This window comes from Pagrus major, chromosome 8 (genome assembly GCF_040436345.1).
Source record: "Pagrus major chromosome 8, Pma_NU_1.0".
Classification (NCBI taxonomy): Eukaryota; Metazoa; Chordata; class Actinopteri; order Spariformes; family Sparidae; genus Pagrus; species Pagrus major.
The window spans coordinates 197,744-212,775 of NC_133222.1; the positions used below are offsets into that span (position 1 = coordinate 197,744).

Genomic DNA, 15,032 nt, shown 5'->3' on the forward strand with positions numbered 1-15,032 from the left:
ATGCCACCACTGATGCCACCACTGACGTCACCACTGACGTCACCACTGACGCCACCTCTGACGTCACCACTGATGCCACCTCTGACGTCACCACTGACGTCACCACTGACGCCACGTCTGACGCCACGTCTGACGCCACGTCTGACGCCACCACTGACGTCACCTCTGACGCCACCTCTGACGTCGCCACTGACGCCACCTCTGACGTCACCACTGACGTCACCACTGACGCCACGTCTGACGCCACCACTGACGCCACCTCTGACGTCACCACTGACGCCACCACTGACGCCACCACTGACGCCACCACTGACGCCACCACTGACGCCACGTCTGACGCCACCACTGACGCCACCTCTGACGTCACCACTGACGCCACGTCTGACGCCACCACTGACGCCACCACTGACGTCACCACTGACGTCACCTCTGACGGCACGTCTGACGCCACCTCTGACGTCACCACTGACGTCACCTCTGACGTCACCACTGACGTCACCTCTGACGCCACCACTGACGTCACCACTGACGTCACCTCTGACGTCACCACTGACGTCACCTCTGACGCCACCACTGACGTCACCACTGACGTCACCTCTGACGGCACGTCTGACGCCACCTCTGACGTCACCACTGACGTCACCTCTGACGTCACCACTGACGTCACCTCTGACGCCACCACTGACGTCACCTCTGACGTCACCACTGACGTCACCACTGACGTCACCACTGACGTCACCTCTGACGCCACCACTGACGTCACCACTGACGCCATGTCTGACGTCACCACTGACGTCACCTCTGACGTCACCACTGACGTCACCACTGACGGCACGTCTGACGCCACCTCTGACGTCACCACTGACGTCACCTCTGACGTCACCACTGACGGCACGTCTGACGCCACCACTGACGTCACCTCTGACGTCACCTCTGACGCCACCACTGACGTCACCACTGACGTCACCTCTGACGGCACGTCTGACGCCACCTCTGACGTCACCACTGACGTCACCTCTGACGTCACCACTGACGTCACCTCTGACGCCACCACTGACGTCACCTCTGACGTCACCACTGACGTCACCACTGACGTCACCACTGACGTCACCTCTGACGTCACCACTGACGCCATGTCTGACGTCACCACTGACGTCACCTCTGACGTCACCACTGACGTCACCACTGACGTCACGTCTGACGTCACACCTGACGCCACCACTGACGCCATGTCTGACGTCACCACTGACGTCACCTCTGACGTCACCACTGACGTCACCTCTGACGTCACCTCTGATGTCACCACTGACGCTGCTGTTGTTTTATTGGTTCGTTCTGATTGGACACGTTCGACTCCTGACACAGAGACATCCCACAGCAGGACTTCCCCTCCATCTGCCTCCACCACAGCTACACCTGATGGTTCAACAGCAGGTGTGATGTCTACATCAGTCGTGGAGACACATCCACCCTCCACCCCCCATGTCCCGCCTACGACCTCACAGACCCCACCCACAGTTAGCTCCACACTGCAGCTCTCTGTGGTTCATCCAAAACTCTCAGCCAGCACCACCACTGAAGGAGCTCCACCCACGTCTCCAATAGCTGGGGGGATGTCAACAGAGAGGATCACCAGCTCTGCTCCAACAGCCCCACCCACCAGTCCTACAACACCACCTACAACCAAACCTGCAACCATGCCTGTAACCACATCTGTGACATCCACAATGACAGAGACCGCGACGACCTCTATCATCACGACCACGCCCACTCCAACCACAACCACAGCAACAACCATCAAAACGACTCCACCCACCACCAAGACCAGTACAACCACACTTGCAGCTACGACAGCCAGCAGAACAATCACAGCTCCTCCTCCGACCACGACTACACCTGAAACCACGACTACACCTGTGAGTATTCTGCTACTTCACTTCTGTGTCTCTGAATGTTTCTGTTACTTCAGTGACAAGTATCACAGTGTTTATAGATAAAACACCGAAAGTAACATTTTATATTTTTTTACTCCATCTGATGTTTCTTTGGTTGTTTTTCTGTTTTAAATCATCTCCAGCTGCTTCAGTTGTTTAGCAGCTCTGTTTTACTGTGAAGCTCCAGAAATGTTCTGTGGACTACGAGACTTCACCTGACTTTATATCATCAGGAGGAGATGATGGCTGAGCCTGACTTTATATCATCAGGAGGAGATGATGACTGAGCCTGACTTTATATCATCAGGAGGAGATGATGACTGAGCCTGACTTTATATCATCAGGAGGAGATGATGACTGAGCCTGACTTTATATCATCAGGAGGAGATGATGACTGAGCCTGACTTTATATCATCAGGAAGAGATGATGACTGAGCCTGACTTTATATCATCAGGAGGAGATGATGACTGAGCCTGACTTTATATCATCAGGAGGAGATGATGACTGAGCCTGACTTTATATCATCAGGAGGAGATGATGACTGAGGTTACTGTTTATATGAACTGTTCATTTAATGTTCTCTGGAGTACAAGTACATATGATGAATCAAAATTAAACAGACACACACACTGTTGATCAGAGGAACCTCAGCCTCATTGTTTACATGAGTTCAGATCAGCTGTTGTGTTTACTGATAACTGGCTAATAACATTTACATCTACATTATATTTACATTCAGCAGACGCTTTTGTCCAAAACGACTTACAATAAGTACATTTGTCACAAAAAAGAAACACAACATATCACTGATGATAAAGTAAGAATGAAACAAATAGAAACAATCTTCAAGCCCTCGTCTGAGCAAAGTATCTGCTAGTTATCAAGATACCTTAAGGACATAAGTGCTGTGATGTAAGTGCTACGGGTCAGAACATACAAGTGCATATACAGGTTTTTGGGCGGGCGAGAGGGAGTCATGCTCTGCGGGGTCGAGGTGAAGTCTGAACAAGTGAGTCTTGAGTCTTCTTCAGAAGATGGCGAGTGATCTGCTGTCCTGATGTTGGTCGGGAGTTCGTTCCACCACTGAGGCGCCAGAACAGAGAAGAGTCGCGACTTCGCTGAGCGGGTTTTGTTTGCTCTCAGCGATGGCGGTACCAGCCGGCCAGCTGATGTAGTAGAGCGAAGTGCTCGTGCTGGGCTGTGTGGTCTGACCAGTGTTTGGAGGTAGATGGGTGCAGTTCCGTTGACGGCCTTGAAGGCCAGCACCATGGTCTTGAATCGGATGCGGGCTGCAACAGGAAGCCAGTGGAGGTCTCGGAGGAGGGGGGTCACATGGGAGAATTTGGGTAGATTGAAGACGAGGTGCACTGCAGCGCTCTGGATACGCTGTAATTGTTTAGTCGCTAATAAACAAATGTTAGCATGCTAACATGCTAAACTAAGATGGTGAACATGAGAAACATTATACCTGCTGAACATCAGCATGTTAGCATGTTGATGTTAGCATTTAGCTGAGCTCAGAGCTGCTGCTTGTCTCAGTGATGAATCTTGAGTTTAATGGTGTCATGAAGAGAAGTGTGGGACATGTCTTCACTGACATTTTGTCTGTGATCCACCATGGTGGTTCAAACCTCCACCCACACTCCTTGTAGACAGATTGTGACTTTTCAGCTTCAGTAAATAATAAAAATAGCAGCGAGTGAACAGGAACAGAAACTTCTGGTCACATTGAAGACGCTACACAAGAGCAGCCAACCGCTTCATCAGACACAGAAACAGAAGAAGAAGAAGAAGAAGAAGGTCTGATGGAGCTGATGGAGCAGGTCCGTTAGCTAGAGTAACTTAAACAAATGTGAGAGTTTCAGTGATGAAGCTACACTCAGTAATCGTCCAATCAGAGGAGATGAGGTGGGTGGTGTCTCAGTGGCTGGACCGATCAGAGACGAGGACCCACAGTGACATGACCAGGTGTTAACAATCACTCCAGTTAAAGACTTTGAGCTCACTGTCCAATCGATCAGCTGATCAGCTGCAGGAGAGAGAGAGAGAGAGAGTGTGTGTGTGTGTGAGGAGGCTGTGAGCCTTCACCTGGTCACCAGGTGAGTCTGAAGGTTCACTGGTCAACATTAAAGTTCTTCTCCTGAGCTCTTCTATTATTAGTGTCAGCTTCTGGCCCTGATCTGAGGCTGCTTCCTGATTGGATAACTCTCACTGAGGCCTAACAATGGCTGCTGCTGCTCTGATGGATGGAGCTCAGTTTGATGTTAAAGGTCGTCAGAGAAAGTGGAGGCGGGCAGGAAGGAAGGCGGGTGTGGTGAGGGTCTGAAGCTGATGGAAGCAGTCCTGCTTCCATGTGTGACAGCAGGCAGCTCGCTCGACTCCACCGGCTGACAGGAGGCTGCCAGCTGTGACAATGAGGATGATGAAGATGTAGAAGGAGTCTGGTCTTGAACATTTCAGAGACACTTTTACGCTCGGTGACCGTGTGGATCATCAGACTCTGTCCGTCATCGGGATGTCAGCGCTGTTGTTCCTCGTTTCTTCTTGTTCAGCTGAGCGGACAGATTTAAACCAGCGGCCACGATGTTCACATGTTTGATACTCGGCTTGTTTTGGAGCGTAAACGAGGTGAGTCAGTGTTTTTTAGAGTCGATCAGGGCGACAATAACCACAGAGATGCACACTGTGATGATACCTGCCTCCCTGTTCAGGTTTCATGTTTGAGTCTTTAAGGTTCAACATGTTGTCACAGCTCAGACAGCAGCTCTGATGTTTGTCTGTCCTCACTTCTGTCTGTCCATCTGTCCGCTGTGATCATTGTGTTTGTTATGTTACAACTTTCTGGTTCAGGTGTTTTGTTTTGAAATCCACAAACACAAAAGGATCCTGTTGTCCTTGTTGCTCGCGGGTGCTTAACCCTCAGTAGAGTCTTACAGGTGATGCAGCCAGTCAGGATTCTGTCAGTGGTTCACCTGTACGCCTGCTGTTTACACTCCATCTCTATGTAATATAATATAATGTAACGTAATATATAATAATCAGTGGTGGAAGAAGTTACTCAAATACTTTACTCAAGTAAAAAATATTGAAAGCACGTCATAGAAATACTCTGTTACACTAAAGGCCCTTCATTCAAAGTTATACTTCAGTAAAAGTACCAAATATTTTTAAAGTACCAAAAATAAAAGTACTCATCTGTTGCAGGTAAACATGGAGCTCATTCTTTGATTTTGTCTCCTTGGATCAATAACGTCTGATTTCGTCATGTATGAGTAGATTACATTGTGTAATATTAATGTGAATCTGTGAAGTAACTAAAGTTATTAAGTAAATGTAGTGAAGTCAAACATGTACAACACCCAAGTAGGAAGTACCATAAAATGGAAATACTTCAAGTAAATGTACTTAGTTACTTTCAACCACTGATAATGATAATAAACTTAAAGTATCCAAAAGTCGTACTCGAGTAAAAGTGAAGATATGGTAGTATAAGTAAAATATTACTATATTATAAAGTCTCCATATGAATAGTACTCAAATAACAGTCTTAAAGTATCTGATATTAAATGTACTCAAGTATCAAAATTACCAGTAAAAGTATTAATTTAAAAATGTGCTGCAGCATGTAATCTGCAAAATAACTAGTAACTAAAGGCATCAAATAAATGTTGTGGAGTGGAAGTATAAAGTAGCAGAAAATGGAAGTACAAGTACCTCATAATTGTACTTGAGTACAGTGCTTGAGTAAATGTACTTGGTTACATTCCCTCAGTGTCAGTGTTCACACCTCTGTGCTCAACTGTGGGGGGGCAGTTGTCACCTGTGGTGATGTCACTTCCTGTTTCAGGTGCAGTCCACTGAGGCTCCCCGCTGCTCTGTGAACGTGACAGAGACGAGCAGCAGCTCAGACTCGGTTCTGGTGACGTTGACCTCGACCGGTCCGTCCTGTAACTTCAGCCTGATGACTGATGATCGATCCACCGACTGCCAGCTGATTGGACCGTCCTTCACCTGTCACCTGACCGGTCTGCAGCCCGGAACCCTGTACCATCTGACGGCGATGTCCAGGACAGACGGAGAGAGGAGCGACGCATCAGTCCGCACAGGTGAGAAGATCACCTGGGTATCACTGATGACTCATTAAGTTAGTGTGATCATTAATAATGTTAATGTGGTTGTTAATTATGCACCTGTGGTAATTACATATGTTAATGTGGTCATTGATTATTCGTCGTTATAAGGTTCCTGTGTCAGCTGGTAGATTTTGATAATTCTAGTGTAAGTTGACACTTTATTGATCCTCAGAGGAAGAAAGAAAGGACACGATGAGTTCCTCACTTCAGGCTGCTCCAGTCGGCCATGTTGTCCTCGGGGGTCACTGAGCTGCAGCAGGAAGCAGTGAATTCTCCTCAGGGAGGAAACAGTCAGTAACAACAGGCCAGAGTTCAGGACGGAGCTCCTCGTCCTCGTCCTCGTCCTGCTCCACCCTCTGCTGTTTTACTCTGTTTCCTGTCCGGACCTACCGCCACTCCGTGAAAACTTTTCATTCTTTAAGCAGCTGAAACAATCGTATCAACCTCCTCCATCTCTGCTGCAGCACAAACACAGGATACACACACACACACACACACACACGTTAACGTGTTAGACGTTCTTAAAAAGACGAGCTGCGTGGAGACATCTGATGTTTAAATCATCTCCAGCTGCTTCAGCTGTTCAGCAGAACGCTGCAACTCTGTTTTACTGTGAAGCTCCAGAAATGTTCTGTGGACTACGAGACTTCACCTGACTTTATATCATCAGGAGGAGATGATGGCTGAGCCTGACTTTATATCATCAGGAGGAGATGATGGCTGAGCCTGACTTTATATCATCAGGAGGAGATGATGGCTGAGCCTGACTTTATATCATCAGGAGGAGATGATGGCTGAGCCTGACTTTATATCATCAGGAGGAGATGATGGCTGAGCCTGACTTTATATCATCAGGAGGAGATGATGGCTGAGCCTGACTTTATATCATCAGGAGGAGATGATGGCTGAGCCTGACTTTATATCATCAGGAGGAGATGATGGACTCATGGAGGGAGGAGATGATGACTGAGTTACTTTCTGGATGGACTGCTCCTTTAATCTGATACTATGGGAGTAGGGAGGCTTTTATTCTGAAGGGTCAGCTCATGTTGTAACATCCTGATGTGTTCTCAGTGTTTGTCTTCACTGATGTTTTTATTATGGTTGAAGTTTCAGGTATAAAATGTCCCTCTGTCCTCTCTTCTGTCCCCTCCTCTGTCCCCTCCTCTGTCCCCTCTTCTGCCCCCTCTTCTGTCCCCTCCTCTGCCTCCTTCTCTGTCCCCTCCTCTGTCCCCTCCTCTGCCTCCTTCTCTGTCCCCTCCTCTGTCCCCTCCTCTGCCTCCTTCTCTGTCCCCTCCTCTGTCCCCTCCTCTGTCCCCTCCTCTGCCTCCTTCTCTGTCCCCTCCTCTGCCTCCTTCTCTGTCCCCTCCTCTGTCCCCTCTTCTGTCCCCTCCTCTGCCTCCTTCTCTGTCCCCTCCTCTGTCCCCTCTTTTGTCCCCTCCTCTGCCTCCTTCTCTGTCCCCTCCTCTGCCTCCTTCTCTGTCCCCTCCTCTGCCTCCTTCTCTGTCCCCTCCTCTGTCCCCTCTTTTGTCCCCTCCTCTGCCTCCTTCTCTGTCCCCTCCTCTGCCTCCTTCTCTGTCCCCTCCTCTGCCTCCTTCTCTGTCCCCTCTTCTGTCCCCTCCTCTGCCTCCTCCTCTGTCCCCTCCTCTGTCCCCTCCTCTGTCCCCTCCTCTGTCCCCTCCTCTGCCTCCTTCTCTGTCCCCTCCTCTGTCCCCTCCTCTGCCTCCTCCTCTGCCTCCTTCTCTGTCCCCTCCTCTGTCCCCTCCTCTGCCTCCTCCTCTGCCTCCTCCTCTGTCCCCTCCTCTGCCTCCTTCTCTGTCCCCTCCTCTGTCCCCTCTTCTGTCCCCTCCTCTGCCTCCTTCTCTGTCCCCTCCTCTGTCCCCTCCTCTGCCTCCTTCTCTGTCCCCTCCTCTGTCCCCTCCTCTGTCCCCTCCTCTGCCTCCTTCTCTGTCCCCTCCTCTGTCCCCTCCTCTGCCTCCTTCTCTGTCCCCTCCTCTGCTTCCTTCTCTGTCCCCTCCTCTGTCCCCTCTTTTGTCCCCTCCTCTGCCTCCTTCTCTGTCCCCTCCTCTGTCCCCTCCTCTGCCTCCTTCTCTGTCCCCTCTTTTGTCCCCTCCTCTGTCTCCTCCTCTGTCTCCTCCTCTTTCTCCTCTTTTGTCCCCTCTTCTGTCTCCTCCTTTGTCTCCTGCCTCCTCCGTCTCAGACCCGGTCAGTCCGGATAGTCTTGATGTCCAGCTGGACCCGGTTCAGGCTCACAGCAGGTCTTCAGGTCTGCGGGTGTTCTGGTCTCGTTCTGCGGGTCACGTGGACTGGTACGATGTGACTATGGAGGACTCCAGCTCCGGATCCACCCAAAGGACCAGAATCATGGACTCTGCCGCCCCCCAGTCAGGATTCAGCTCCCTGGTCCCCGGCACTCTGTACATCATCATCGTGGTGGCTACAGCCGGGGACAAGAGCGCCCCACCTGTCCACACCTCAGCTGCTATAGGTGAGATACTCAGACACCTGTCCACACCTCACAGCTACAGGTGAGACACACCTCACAGGCACCTGTCCAGGACCTGCAGAGGACACCTGTGCCTTAAATTCTACCTTCTATAAACTGTACACTTCTTGTGTCCCTTGTCCAGCTCCGTCACCTGTCCGTGGTCTCCAGGTGATGTCCTCGTCCTCAGACAGCCTCGGTGTTTCCTGGCAGGCCGGTCCGGGCAGAGCTGAGCAGTTCAGGGTTCTGCTGTCGGATCAGGATGGGGTTCTGCTGAAGAACGTCACTCTACAAAACACAGTGACCTCCACTCAGCTGGACCGCCTGCAGCCCGGAACCCTGTACACCGTCACCGTGGTAACAGAGGCTGTCGGCCTGCAGAGCTCCGCCTCTAAACAGGCCGTCACAGGTAGATGTTGTAACAATAAGTCTGTGTGAAGGAAACAGAAGATAAATGAAGTTAGTCCGAGTGATTCTCCTTCTCAGTTCCAGCCGTCGTGTCGCACCTGATCCTGGACAACAACGGCAGCTCAGACCGTCTGCAGGCCTCCTGGCTGTCACCTGCAGGGGGCGTCGACCTCTACCTGGTGACCCTGTCAGCTCTGGGATCGACCCCCCAGGAGCGCCGGCTGCCTCCCAACATCACCCGGGTGGTGTTAGAGGGTCTGACGCCGGGTCGCAGTTACCAGCTGTGTGTGAGGAGCTCAGCTGGAGGACAGAGCTCAGACAGCTGCAGCAGAGGGAGGACAGGTAACAAGACTCACCTGTGTCTGACGGCTTCTTGTTACTCAGAGAGAAGAACGAGAGTTCAAGAATAAAACACTAATTCATTTTGAATAAAAGTCAGAATGTGTTTGTCATAACGGGTCTCGTCTGTCCAGCCCCCGGCGCCGTGCGGCAGCTGTTCCTCCGTCACTCTGATGAAAGCAGTCTGAGTGTGCAGTGGACTCAGCCGCTCGGTGAATGGGACGGCTTCACTGTGGTCCTCAGACAGGCGGACTCCTCCACCATTGTGGCTCAGAGGAACCTCACCTGGGAGGTCAGAGAGTGCACCTTCAACAGCCTCACCTCAGGACGCCTGTACACCGTCACCTTGACAACCAACAGCGGCGACCTGACCAGCTCCGCCTCTGTGACCGCCCAGACCGGTACGTCTGATTAATTTATTGATTTATTAACGATATGTGAGGACACACTGTGAAACAAGATGTCTGTCCCAGTCACCAGGACCAGGTGGACTCAGTGTCTCAGCTGTCTCCATCTCTCTGGTCCCTGTCAGCTCCGGCTCAGGTCACCAGGCTGCAGGTCTCTAACGACGGCTCCACCGACAGCCTGCAGACCACGTGGGAACGAGCCTCCGGAGACCTGGACTCGTACCGCGTTCTGCTGGTCCACGACAGCAGCGTCATCAAGAACCAGAGTGTGGAGGCCGACACCACCAGCATCAGCTTCCACTCTCTGAGACCTGGAGCTCTGTACAGGGTGGTAGTCACCACTGTCAGAGCTGGACACACCTCCAGACAGACTGTGGCAGAGGGACGCACAGGTAACAGTCATAACCCGTCCATCAGTAGGACAGACAAAAAGACACAAAGACAGAAAGAAGTTCATGTAGAACATTTGCTGAATTCACAAGAAGGAACAAATAAGTCAGAATCAGTCAGAGACAGAGTTTCACACAGTTTATAAAGTGTCTCCAACTCAACAACTCACTAAACTGACACATTTGTTAAGGGAGTCTGGGGACAAAGAAGTAGCTCATAGGGATGAAAATACTCAAAGTTACTGTAATCAGTTCAGCTGTAATCTGATTACTAAACTATGTAATCTACATTTTTACTTAATGACAAAAAAATAACAAAGAACACGAAAACACTGTGTGTGTGTGTGATGCGTGTGTGTGAGTATGTGTGTGTGTGTGTGTGTGTATGCGTGTGTGTGTATGTGTGTGTGTGTATGCGTGTGTGTGTGTGTGTGTATGTGTGTGTATGTGTGTGTGTGTATGTGTGTGTGTGTGTGTGTGTGCAGGATATTATTGAAAAGCAGGAATTTTCAGGAAGTGTCGACAACAACAACCTGTCGGGGTGTGTATGTGTGTGTGTGTGTGTGTGTGTGTGTGTGTGTGTGTGTGTATGCGTGTGTGTGTATGTGTGTGTGTGTATGCGTGTGTGTGTGTGTGTGTATGTGTGTGTATGTGTGTGTGTGTATGTGTGTGTGTGTGTGTGTGTGCAGGATATTATTGAAAAGCAGGAATTTTCAGGAAGTGTCGACAACAACAACCTGTCGGGGTGTGTATGTGTGTGTGTGTGTGTGTGTGTGTGTGTGTGTGTGTGTGTGTGCCTGTCCTGTCAGGGACTTCCTGTCAGGAGCAGGAAGTGGACCTCCATTGTTAAATAAAAACATTATTTTGTGCTGCTGGGAAACAGGTTCAGAAACAGCAGACTGATCCTTAATGGTTCAGACAGACCCGGTTCTGTGAGACGTGTTCAGTCACAGACATTTCTCCCCCTCTGACCTCCCTCTCAATTCTGGTCAGACTGTCTGAGAGGGGGCAGTCAGCCTCAGTACCAGCTGACATAGGGGACTCTTTTCTGGGCTCAGCTCTTGAGTTTGGAGGGCTTTGGAGTGGAGGGTGTCCTCTCTCTCTCTCTCTGACCTCCCCCTCTCTCTCCCTCTGCCTCCCCCCTCAGTCCCAGCTGCAGTGGGTGAGGTGACGGTCAGTAACAACGGGCGCAGTGACTTCCTCAGTGTGTCGTGGCGTCTGGCGGCAGGTGAGGTGAACAGTTACCTGGTGACGCTGAGCGACCGCGACAGGACGCTGCACACCGTGTCCGTGTCCAAGTCCAGCCCGGAGTGTGTCTTCAACTCCCTGGTGTCCGGACGGCTCTACAACATCTCCATCAGCTCCCGCAGCGGCCTCCACCACAACACCACCTCCGTCCAGCAGAGGACACGTGAGTACAGCCCCGACCTTATGGCTGCTGTGAAGGGTCAAACTTCACATGAGCTCCACCTGCAGGTCACAGTCAGTACTGTTGAGGTGGAGCTGATGGAGGTTCATCCATCTGAAACTGTTTCATAATCAATAATAAAATCTGTCTGATTTCAGCCCCGCCCACTTCAGATACAGATGATTTAATTGGTTACACAGACACATTGTACCTTCTCACCTGCAGTAATCACAGTACTCTTGTAGTATTTGTAGTATTTGTACACATGAATAAAAAGTGGGCGAAGTATTTAATGAAGTAACGTGAACTCTTTCCTGTGTCAGAACCGTCGAAGGTGCAGAATCCGACGGCGACTCACGCCGCTCGGGACGACTACCTGAAGGTGTACTGGCGTCACGCCGCCGGAGACTTCGACCTGTACCAGGTGTTCATCAAACACAACAACGTGTTCCTGCAGAACAAAACGCTCCTGAAGACGCAGAACGAGTGTGTGTTCAGCGGCCTGGTGCCCGGCCGGCTCTACACGGTGCTTATCAGCACCTGGAGCGGGACCTACGAAACCAGCACCTCCACCCACGGACGCACCTGTGAGTGACCCCTGACCCCTCTGACCGTTGATGATGTCACCTGAGTCAGAACGTGTCGAGGGTTACTGTCACTTCATCAAACTGATGTCTGACATGATGTTTTTATCTGATGTAATATTTATTAATAATAGTAATAATAATAATAATAATGATTTCTTAACGAGCGATCAGTCAGTATCTGTTCTGATCCATCACATCAGAACTGTTGGAGTCCATCTAGGCTCATCAGAAGCAGCTTGAGTGTCTCTGAGGTCTCACACAAACTCAGTTCAGTCCTTCTTCTGTCCATCCTGCAGTCCCGGCAGCGGTCCAGTCTCTGGTTCTGGCAGGTCGGAGTACCGAGGACCTGCGGGTGACGTGGTCCGCGGCCCCTGGTGATGTGGATCACTACGAGGTGCAGCTGCTGTTCAACGACATGAAGGTGTTTCCTCCCGTCACTCTGGGCAGCGGCGTGGGAGAGTGTGTGCTGTCATCGCTCACACCTGGACGTCTCTACAAGATCCTGGTCTCCACCTTCAGCGGCCCCAACCAGAGGGCCCAGTTCATCGAGGGCCGCACAGGTGAGACCAGACCAGAACTGTGGAAACCAGAATCAGTCCCAAACTGATCTGAACAGACATTATTTACACCTTTATAAGCTGAAACCTTCACTGTAGCTGCTACGCTAACAGCGTTAGCACAAGCTCAGCCGCACATCAAGGTTGTAAACAACATCTTCACACCAGTCTGTGATCTTGTCTCTTCTGCAGACTCTGATGGCAGCAGACGAGCTGTATGGAGACGTTTTGTTCTTTACTTTTAAAACAAGTCCAGATACTTCAGGTGTTTAGCAGAATGCTACTAAATGAATTAACAATTAATCTGCAGATTATTTCCACGATCAGTTGTTTAGTCAGTCAAATGTCTTCAGTCCAACCAGACCAGAACACAGACTCTTCATTTACTGTCAGAACCACACGATGTTTGAAACTGACTGAAGGATGAACTGATTATCAGGAGTTCTGGTTGCAGCTCCACTCTGAAACTCTGACAGAGATAAAGTGATGCAGCTCTGGTCTGTTCTCTCTTCAGTCCCCAGTAAAGTGAAGAACATCCACGTCAGTAACAGTGGAGACAGCAGCAGCTTGAAGGTGAGCTGGACTCCGGGTCACGGCGACGTGGACGGATACTCAGTGTTCCTGTTCAGACAGGACAGACAGCTGGACGTCCGGCCCATCCTCAAACACCACAACGAGGTGACGTTTGGCTCGCTGCAGCCCGGACAGATGTACAGCGTGACGGTTCAGTCTGTCAGTGGAGAGCTGCTCAACAACAGCACGGCCACCGGGCGCACAGGTGAGCAACTGCTACTGTTATATATGATATATATACACACAGGTGAGCAACTGCTACTGTTATATATGATATATATACACACAGGTGAGCCACTGCTACTGTTATATATGATATATATACACACAGGTGAGCCACTGCTACTGTTATATATGATATATATACACACAGGTGAGCCACTGCTACTGTTATATCTGATATATATACACACAGGTGAGTGGTTCCTCCACTGAAGGGAGGTTCAGGTGTTATTAACACTGGGTACCGACAGGTAGAAAACTGTAACTGGGTCAAAGATCCTGCTGAGTATCATGTCATAATGCTTGTGTACTTGTACTGCTGATACTTTACCTGTTCTGCTGTGTAGTAAGTTATGTACCTGTGTTCAGTGCCCTCAGCGGTGACAGGTGTCCAGGTGGAGGACCTCCACTCCACCTGCAGCCTGCAGGTGAGCTGGCAGGAAGCTCTTGGTGTGTCTGACGGGTACGTCCTGCGGCTCCTGGATGACAGAGGTGGCCTGGTGTCAAACTCCTCTCGGCCCTCCGCACAGACCAGCTGCAGGTTCGACGGCCTGACGCCGGGCAGGAAGTACCAAGTCCTGGTCCAGACCACCAGTGGGGGGGTTCGCAGCCCGGGTGTCAGCATCGAGGCTCGCACACGTAAGACTTACTATTTCTAACTCAGTGTTCTTCTACCAGCAGGTGTCAGGCTGCTGTTAGCAAAGAGACAGACTAAAGTTTATCAAGAAAACAAGTCTTATTTCTCAGGAACAAATTAACTTTTGTGTTCTACTTGATGACTTTTTGTGTATTTCAAGAAGAATATTCTGATTGGTTGTGGTTATTTTTCAACAAGAAATAATAAAAATCAATAATAGGGTTGGAATATTTCCAAAAAAGAAGCTCAATTGTTTCGTAAAAGAGGAAGGAAAAGTTCTCTTTTTAGATATTTTTCAAGAAGCAAAAAGTTTTCATTTATCGAGAAAAATAAATATTTCATATTTAACGGGGGGAAAAAAACGTTTTCAAGAAAAACTTGGAATTTTGGGAGAACTTTTATTTATATTTCAAGAAAAATTTTGTGACTTGTTGAGAAAAACATATAAAACTCTGGAATATTTGAAGAAACAGTCGGAGGATTTTGTAAGATAAAAAAAGTTAATATTTGAATAGTCTCTAATATTTAGAGAGAAAAGTGTTTCTTCTTCCTGACAGGTCCAGCAGCCGTTACCAATCTGTGCGTTAAAGCCAACACCAGCACCAGCCTGTCCTTCCACTGGTCTCTACCAGAGGGAGACTTTGAGCTCTATGAGCTCTTCTTATACAAAAGTGACGACTCACTGCAGGAGAGACGGCGAGGCCAGTCCAGCAGTCAGCAGTGCTCCTTCCAGGGTCTAAGACCTGGAGCTCCATACAGGATGGTGGTGGTGACTCACAGCGGGGAGCAGAGCAACCAATCAGCTGTCTGGGCCAGGACAGGTAAGGGAGGGTAATGATGAATCAGTCTGTTAGAGCAGGTTTGTAACATCATGATGTCATAGTGATGTCATCAGGTTGCCTCAGTCTGCGCTCAGAGAATAAAAACAGGCAGAAGAAAACAATAAAACATC

The 15,032-nt window shown here is 49.8% G+C and overlaps 1 protein-coding gene across 3 annotated transcripts in view; it reads left to right on the forward strand.

Moving 5' to 3' along the window:
* Positions 1 to 1,217: 1,217 nt before the first annotated feature.
* LOC141001671 (receptor-type tyrosine-protein phosphatase beta-like) overlaps positions 1,218 to 15,032 on the forward strand; it is a 28,976-nt gene continuing 15,161 nt past the window's right edge. For 2 of the 3 annotated variants that reach the window (XM_073472815.1, XM_073472816.1), the window contains exons 1-13: positions 1,218 to 1,916; positions 5,783 to 6,041; positions 8,269 to 8,556; positions 8,699 to 8,962; positions 9,040 to 9,303; positions 9,435 to 9,701; positions 9,833 to 10,099; positions 11,244 to 11,507; positions 11,828 to 12,091; positions 12,388 to 12,651; positions 13,163 to 13,426; positions 13,813 to 14,082; positions 14,638 to 14,901. In XM_073472815.1, the coding sequence (XP_073328916.1) occupies positions 1,230 to 1,916; positions 5,783 to 6,041; positions 8,269 to 8,556; positions 8,699 to 8,962; positions 9,040 to 9,303; positions 9,435 to 9,701; positions 9,833 to 10,099; positions 11,244 to 11,507; positions 11,828 to 12,091; positions 12,388 to 12,651; positions 13,163 to 13,426; positions 13,813 to 14,082; positions 14,638 to 14,901 (3,886 nt within the window). In that variant the 5' untranslated portion in view covers positions 1,218 to 1,229. Of the gene's footprint in view, positions 1,917 to 4,302; positions 4,564 to 5,782; positions 6,042 to 8,268; positions 8,557 to 8,698; positions 8,963 to 9,039; positions 9,304 to 9,434; positions 9,702 to 9,832; positions 10,100 to 11,243; positions 11,508 to 11,827; positions 12,092 to 12,387; positions 12,652 to 13,162; positions 13,427 to 13,812; positions 14,083 to 14,637; positions 14,902 to 15,032 lie in introns of those variants that run through there. The other variant, XM_073472817.1, reaches the window with a different exon arrangement.